The sequence below is a fragment of the Physeter macrocephalus genome, chromosome 7 (genome assembly GCF_002837175.3).
Source record: "Physeter macrocephalus isolate SW-GA chromosome 7, ASM283717v5, whole genome shotgun sequence".
NCBI lineage: Eukaryota > Metazoa > Chordata > Mammalia > Artiodactyla > Physeteridae > Physeter > Physeter macrocephalus.
Window position 1 is genome coordinate 60,185,352 of NC_041220.1, and position 8,170 is coordinate 60,193,521.

Here is an 8,170-nt window from a genome sequence, read left to right on the forward strand (position 1 = left end):
GACATGATACTATACATAGAGAATCCTAAGGATGCTACCAGAAAACCACTAGAGCTAATCAATGAATTTGATAAAGTAGTGGGATACAAAATTAATGCACAGAAATCTCTTGCATTCCTATACACTAATGATGAAAAACCTGAAAGAGAAATTAAGGAAACACTCTCATTTACCACTGCAACAAAAAGAATAAAATACCTAGGAATAAACTAACCTAAGGAGACAAAAGACCTGTATGAATGAAACAAATTAAAGATGATACAAACAGATGGAGAGATATACAATGTTCTTGGATTGGAAGAATCAATATTGAAAATGCCTATATTACCCAAAGCAATTGACAGTCAATGTAATCCCTATCAAACTACCAATGGCATTTTTCAGAGAACCAGAAGAAAATATTTCACAATTTGTATGGAAACACAAAAGACCCCGAATAGCCAAAGCAATCTTCAGAAAGAAAAACAGAGCTGGAGGAATCAGGCTCCCTGACTTCAGACTATAGTACAAAGCTACAGTAGTCAAGACAGTATGGTACTGGCACAAAAACAGAAATATAGATCAATGGAACAGGATAGAAAGCCCAGAGATAAACCCATGCACATAGGGTCACCTCATCTTTGATAAAGGAGGCAAGAATATACAATGGAAAAAAGACAGTCTCTTCAATAAGTGGTGCTGGGAAAACTGGACAGCTACATGTAAAGGAATGAAATTAGAACACTCCCTAACACCATACACAAAAATAAACTCAAAATGGATTAAAGACCTAAATGTAAGGCCAGACACTATCAAACTCTTAGAGGAAAACAAAGGCAGAACACTCCATGACATAAATCACAGCAAGATCCTTTTTGACCCACCTCCTACAGTAAGGGAATAAAAATAAAAATAAACAAATGGGACCTAATGAAACTTAACAGCTTTTGCACAGCAAAGGAAACCATAAAAAAGATGAAAAGACAACCTTCAGAATGGGAGAAAATATTTGCAAACGAAGGAACTGACAAAGGATTAACCTCCAAAATATACCAGCAGCTCATGCAGCTCAATATCAAAAAAACAAACGTCCCAATCCAAAACTGGGCAGAAGACCTACACAGACATTTCTCCAAAGAAGATACACAGATTGCCAACAAACACATGAAAGGATGCTCAACATCACTAATCATTAGAGAAATGCAAATCAAAACTACAATGAGGTATCACCTCACACCAGTCAGAATGGCCATCATCAAAAAAATCTACAAACAATAAATGCTGGAGAGGGTGTGGAGAAAAGGGAACCCTCTTGCACTGTTGGTGGGAATATAAATTGATACAGTGACTATGGAGAACAGTATGGAGGTTCCTTAAAAAACCAAAAATAGAACTACTATATGACCCAGCTATCCCACTAATGGGCATATACCCTGAGAAAACCATAATTCAAAAATAGTCATGTTGGGACTTCCCTGGTGGCACAGTGGTTAAGAATCTGCCTGCCAATGCAGGGGATACAGGTTTGAGCCCTGGTCCAGGAAGATCCCACATGCCATGGAGCAACTAAGCCCGTGTGCCACAACTACTGAGCCTGCGCTCTAGAGCCCACGACCCACAACTACTGAGCCCATGCACAGCAAGTACTGAAGCCTGTGTGCCTAGAGCCCGTGCTCCACAACAAAGACAAGCCACTGCAATGAGAAGCCCATGCACCACAACAAAGAGTAGCCCCTGCTCGCCGCAACTAGAGAAAACCTGCGCGCCGCAATGAAGACCCAACGCAGCCAATAAAAAGAAGAAAAAGAAAAGAAAGAAAAAAAAAGAGTCATGTACTACAATGTTCATTGCAGCACTATTTACAATAGCCAGGGCACTGAAGCAACCTAAGTGTCCATCGACAGATGAATGGATAAAGAAGATGTGGCATTTATATACAATGGAATATTACTCAGCCATAAATGTAACGAATTTGAACTAATTGTAGTGAGGTGGATGGACCTAGAGTCTGTCATACAGAGAGTGAACTAAATCAGAAAGAGAAAAACAAATACCGTATGCTAACACATATATATGGAATCTTAAAAAAAAAAAGGTTCTGATGAATTTAGGGACAGGACAGGAATAAAGATGTAGAGGTAGAGAATGCACTTGGGAACAAGGGGAGGGGGAAGGGTAAGCTGGGATGAAGTGTGAGAGTAGCATGCACATACATACACTACCAAATGTAAAATAGATAGCTAGTGGGAAGCAGCTGCATAGCACAGGGAGATCAGCTGGGTGTTTTGTGACCACCTAGAGGGGTGGGATAGGGAGACGCAAAAGGGAGGTGATATGGGGATATATGTATACATATAGCTGGTTCAATTTGTTATACAGCAGAAAGTAACACAACATTGTGAAGCAATTATACTCCAATAAAGATGTTACCAAAAAAACCCACAACAAACCTTTAGCCAGGCTAACCAAGAAGAAAAGAGAGAAGAACCAATAAACAAAATAAGAAATGAAAGAGGAGAAGTTACAACCAATACCACAGAGATACAAAAAATTATAAGAGAACATTACAGTTACATGCCAACAAACTGGACAACCTAGAAGAAATGGACAAACTTCTAGAAACATACAGCCTGCCAAGACTGAGTCAAGAAGAAGTGGATAAATTGAACACATTGATCACTAGTAGTAAAACTGAATTTATAATTAAAACAACAACAACAACAAAATACCTCCCAGCAAACAAAAGTTCAGGACTGGACAGCTCACAGGGAAATTCTACCAAACATAAAAGAAGAAATTATACCTATACTATTCCCCCAAACTGAAGAGGACAGAACACTCCCAAGTTCATTCTATGAGGCCACCATCCATTATACCATTTGCATCCAATACAGATGCAAAAATCCTCAACAAAATATTAGCAAACCAAATGCAACAATATATAAAAAGGACTGTGCAGCATGATCAAGTTGGATTTATTCCAGGAACACGGGGATTGTTCAACTTTCACTAATCAATCAATGTGACACACATTAGCAGAAAGAAGGATAAAATTCACATGATCATCTCAATAGACACAGAAAAAGCATTTGACAAAATTCAACATCCTTTCATGATAAAAACTCTCATCAAATTTGGTATAGAGGGAACATATCTCAACATAATAAAAGTCAGTTATGACAAATTCACAGCTAACATTATACTCAACAGTGAAAAGCTGAAAGTCTTTCCTGTAAATTCAGGAACAAGACAAGCATGAGCGCTCTTGCCGCTTCTATTGAACAAAGCAATGAAGTCCTAGCCACAACAATCAGAGAAAAAAGAAATAAAAGGCATCTATATATTGGAAGGGAAGAAGTAAAACTGTCACTATTTGCAGATGACATTATACTTTAAATGGAAAATCCTAAAGTCTCCACCAAAAAACTAATAAATGAATTCAGTAAAGTTGCAGGACAGAAGATTAATATACAGAAATCAGTTGCTTTTCTATACTCTAATAATGAACTATCAGAAAGAGAAAGTTAAAATAAAAAAAAAAACAAAAACCAAACAAACAAAAAATTCTGTTTAAAATCACATCAAAAAGAATAAACTAGAAACAAACTTAACCAAGGAGGTGAATGACCTACACTCTGAAAACTATAAAACACTGATAATGGAAACTGAAGATGATACAAAGAAATGGAAAGATATCCTGTGCTCTTGGATTGGAAGAATTAATATTGTTAAAATGGCCATACTACCCAAAGCACTTTACAGATTTAATGAAATCTGTAGCAAAATGCCCATGACATTTTTCGCAGAACTAGAAGAAATAATCCTAGAATTTATATGGAACCACAAAAGACCCTGAATTGCCAAAGCAATTTTGCGAAAAAATTAACAAAGCTGGAGACATCATCTTCCCAGACTTCAGATTATACGACAAAGCTATAGTAATCAAAATACCATGATACTGGCACAAAAGCAGACACATAGATCAATGGAACAGAATAGAGAACCCAGAAATAAACCCATGCACCTATGATCAATTACTCTATGGCAAAAGAGGCAAGAATATACAACTGAGAAAAGACAAGTCTCTTCAATAAGTGTTGCTGAAAAAACTGGAATGCTACATGTAAAAGAATGAGATTAGAACATTTCCTCATGCCATATACAAAAATAAATCCTAAATGGATCAAATACCTAAATGTAAGACCTGGAAACCATAAAACTCCTAGATGAGAACATAGGCAGAACATACTTTGACATAAATTGTAGCAATATTTTTTTGGATCTGTCTCCTAAGGCAAAAGAAATAAAAGCCAAAATAAACAAATAGGACCTAATTAAACTTAAAAACTTTTGCAAAGCAAACGAAACCATTGACAAAATGAAAAGACAACCTACTGAATGGGAGGAAATATTTGCAAATGATATGACCAACAAGGGGTAATAGCCAAAATAAATAAATAACACATACAATTCAATAATAAAAAAAACCAACCAAATAAAAAACACAGGCAGAAGATCTAAATAGACATTTTTCCGAAGAAGACATACGAATGGTCAACAGGCACATGAAAAGATGCTTGAAATCAGTAATCATCAGAAATGCAAATTAAAACCACACTGAGCTATCACCTCACATCTGTCAGAATGGCTGCCTACAATCAAAAAGTCTACAAATAATAAATGTTGTTGAGAGTGTGGCGAAAAGGGAATCCTTGTACACTGTTGGTGGGAATGTAAAATGGTGCAGCCACTATGGAAAACAGTATGGATGTTTCTCAAAAAACGAAAAACAGAACTACCATATGACCCAGCAATTCCACTACTGGGTATATATCCAGAAAAAACAAAACCACTAATTCAAAAATATACATGCACCCCAAGGTTCATAGCAACACTATTTACAAGTATCTAAGATACAGAAGCAACCCAACTGTCCATCAACAGATGAATGGATAAAGAAGATGTGGTATATATACCTATATACAGTGCAATACTGGTCAGCCATAAAAAAAAGGATGAAATTCTGCCATTTGCAGCAACTTGGATGGGCCTAGAGAATATTGTGCTTAGCGAAATAAGTCTGACAGAAAATACAAATACTGTATGATGTCAGTTATACGTGGAATCTAAAAAATAAAACAAATAAATGTCTATAGCAAAACGGAAACAGACTCATAGATATAGAAAACAAACCACTAGTCACCAGTGGGGAGATGGAAGTGGGGAGGGTCAAGATAGGGGTATGGGATTAGGAGATATAAACTACCATGTATAAAATAGATAAGCAACAAGGATATACTGTACAGCGCAGGGAATTATAGCCACTGTAACTTTTAATGGAGTATAAAATACTGAATCACTATGTTGAACACTGGAAGCTAATATAATTTTGTAAATCAACTATAATTTTAAAAGAGAAAAAAAACTGTTATAAGATGTGCTATTTTTTGAAAGGTTAAGCAACCTTTATTTCTTTTTGGAAATCACAATTAATCAAAGGATTGGAATCCTTTCCATATTTGTTTCACGAGATTGGAAGACTCCTGCCTTTCTTCTTTTATCTTCTAAGTTTCACACTCTATGGGTCTCTGAAAGTTGTAAAAGGTTAAGACTGAATTTTATTCATTGGTCCTTGAATTAAGTGATAAATAATTCAGTATTAACTAATGCTCATTTTTAATTTTCTCTTAATAATCTTGATCAGCAATGAAAAACACTGAAATTAGAATAAAAAGTCCTATATTTGACCAACGGGCAAGTAATTTAACTTTTTAATCTTCAGTTACCTTATTTGGAAAAACATGTTTGCCATGCTCTATTATGTCAAAACTCAATTCTCAACAGAGCACTAATTCAGGGCTACTTGGACAGATTGAAGGAGAATTTTGAAGAAAATATAAACTATTTTATAGTCAACTGGTCTATAAGCCAACTGGGGAACACCTCCCTGGGAAGGTGGGTTGGCCCCTCTGTAGGGGGCAGGTGGGAAGATGAGTGCCTGGAGGTTTAAACACAGACCCTACCCTGCACATGATGTTCATTTGGTACCCAATGTAAATTCATATTCTTTTCCATTAGAACCTAGGTAAAAACACATTTCAGGCTCTCATCCTTGAACAGATTATTATCCAGCTTATTTCAAAAGTTTACCTGGGAGAAATAATACCTAAAAATAATTAGGCATTATTATACTAGGAGACAGTCTAAAGAGTGCATTAGAGCATAGGCTCTGGAAACAGACATCCTGCATTCAAATCATGGCCCCAGCTTTTGCCAGCTCCATGACCTACTATGCAACTCTACCTTTCTGTGTTTTGGCTTCTCATTTGTGAAAAGGAAATAACATTAGTTCTGGCTCATAGGATTGTTGTGGGGATTGAGAGAGAAACATAACATGCTTAGAACAGTGTTTGGCCCATAGTAAGCACTAAATAACTGTCAGTCAATAAGTACAACCGTTATGGACATGTTAATAACTCACCTATTTTAGGTACAGAGGTATTCTAACTTCAGTCCATGTAAGACATTTGGTCATCAAAAAGCTATATAACAAGGTCTTAATAACTTAGGTCTAAGTATAAACTGACTTTTTCTTTAATGGTATGCCCTCAGATTTTTTAAGGATTAATACATTAAAAAATAGGAGATGAAAAAATCTTTCATTTGCTATGAGTATTTAAGATATTATAAAAGTAAAAAGATTTACTTTTGGACACAATTTTGCTTCCAAGAAAAATGTTCCTCTCTTGAAGAACTGGTATGTGTATTTCTATCAGAGAATGAGAATTATACAAAATAGCTTACTGATGTCTGACAGTTTTGACCTACAAAAACAACAGTTTCATATGGTTCAACTAATTTTCATGCCTTCATTTTTGCCTTGGCTCTCAGGAAAATGAGAACTAAACTTAAAGCTTCATCCAGTTTAACTATATTAATACTTGTGATCAGCATATTTGCTTCCTTCCGTCAGGCTTCTGATTATTTCAACTTTAAGAATTTGAGGGTAAAACAAACATTTTTGGAGGAAAGTAGTATATACATAGTGATAATAATGTTCTTTATACCCATGAAGGTTGTTAGAAAAATCAAATAATGCACATGAAAGTATTTTGTAACCTAAATTGTAAAAATTGTGAACCCACTGACCTTCAAGTCATTGCACAGTTTTTTTCCTACAATTTTGTTTCTTCTTAGATTCTTTCTGAACTATTAATCTCAACATTTAAACTCTTCAAATTCTTCCCAAAAGATTTATGATAAGACTCAAAGCTGGTCGCCATTTAGTTTTTGACCTTCACTCTGGCCCCAGCATACCTCCATACTGAGATTCTTACATCTCCCTGAATCTGTTATCTTCTCACATGCCTGCATGTATTTGATCACACTATGCCCTTGGTCTGGAATACTTATCCACACCATTCTGCCTAAATAAATACTCCTTTTATTTCAAGATTCAGTTGAAGCATCCCTCAGTTAAATCTCTTTTCAATCAAAATTATCTCCCACCTAAGCTACCTTAGCTCCCCAATTAGTGTCCTTATCTCGAATTTGTCATTTCTCTAGTTCATCAACATTAGTCTAAATTACAGGTCCCATCACATCACTGAGATGCTGAAAACCACAACTCTCTTCTGACACCAATGTAAAGCCTAAAATCCTTGACATGGAATTGAGAGCTCTTTATTAGTAGGCCCATGACTATCTTACAAGGTACAAGAGAAAAATTATGATGGAAATGAGGGGAAAAACATTTTGTAAACCTACCATTTTCTTTTAATGGTACTTGGGATGAAGAATTTCCAGAACTATGCAAAGTCATTCCTGTGGTATAAATTAAATTATTAGTTTAAAAATGGTGAGATACTATATACAGAAGTAATTTCTTCTGATAAATTCATAAAAATCAACAAAACATTAAGACAGCAACAATTTCTTTTATTTACACTCAGAAAAATATGTCTCCCCACAATGGGTTTTTTTGTTTTTTTTTTTTTGTTTTTTTTTTGCGGTACGCGGGCCTCTCACCGCCGTGGCCCCTCCTGCTGCGGAGCACAGGCTCCGGATGCGCAGGCCCAGCGCTCACGGGCCCAGCCGCTCCGCGGCACGCAGGATCCTCCCGGACCAGGCACGAACCCGTATCCTCTGCATCGGCAGGCGGACTCCCAACCACTGCGCCACCAGGGAAGCC

At 36.3% G+C, this 8,170-nt stretch overlaps 1 protein-coding gene across 2 annotated transcripts in view; it reads right to left on the minus strand.

The window, feature by feature from the left end:
• The window catches only part of PTPN13 (protein tyrosine phosphatase non-receptor type 13), a 220,118-nt gene that overhangs the window by 68,311 nt on the left and 143,637 nt on the right, over positions 1 to 8,170 (minus strand). Inside the window, exon 20 of one of the 2 annotated variants that reach the window (XM_007115673.4) lies at positions 7,747 to 7,803. The exons of the other annotated variant lie outside the window; for it this stretch is intronic. Coding sequence (XP_007115735.2) covers positions 7,747 to 7,803 — 57 coding nt within the window. The remainder of the gene's footprint in view (positions 1 to 7,746; positions 7,804 to 8,170) is intronic. 2 annotated transcript variants of the gene reach the window in all.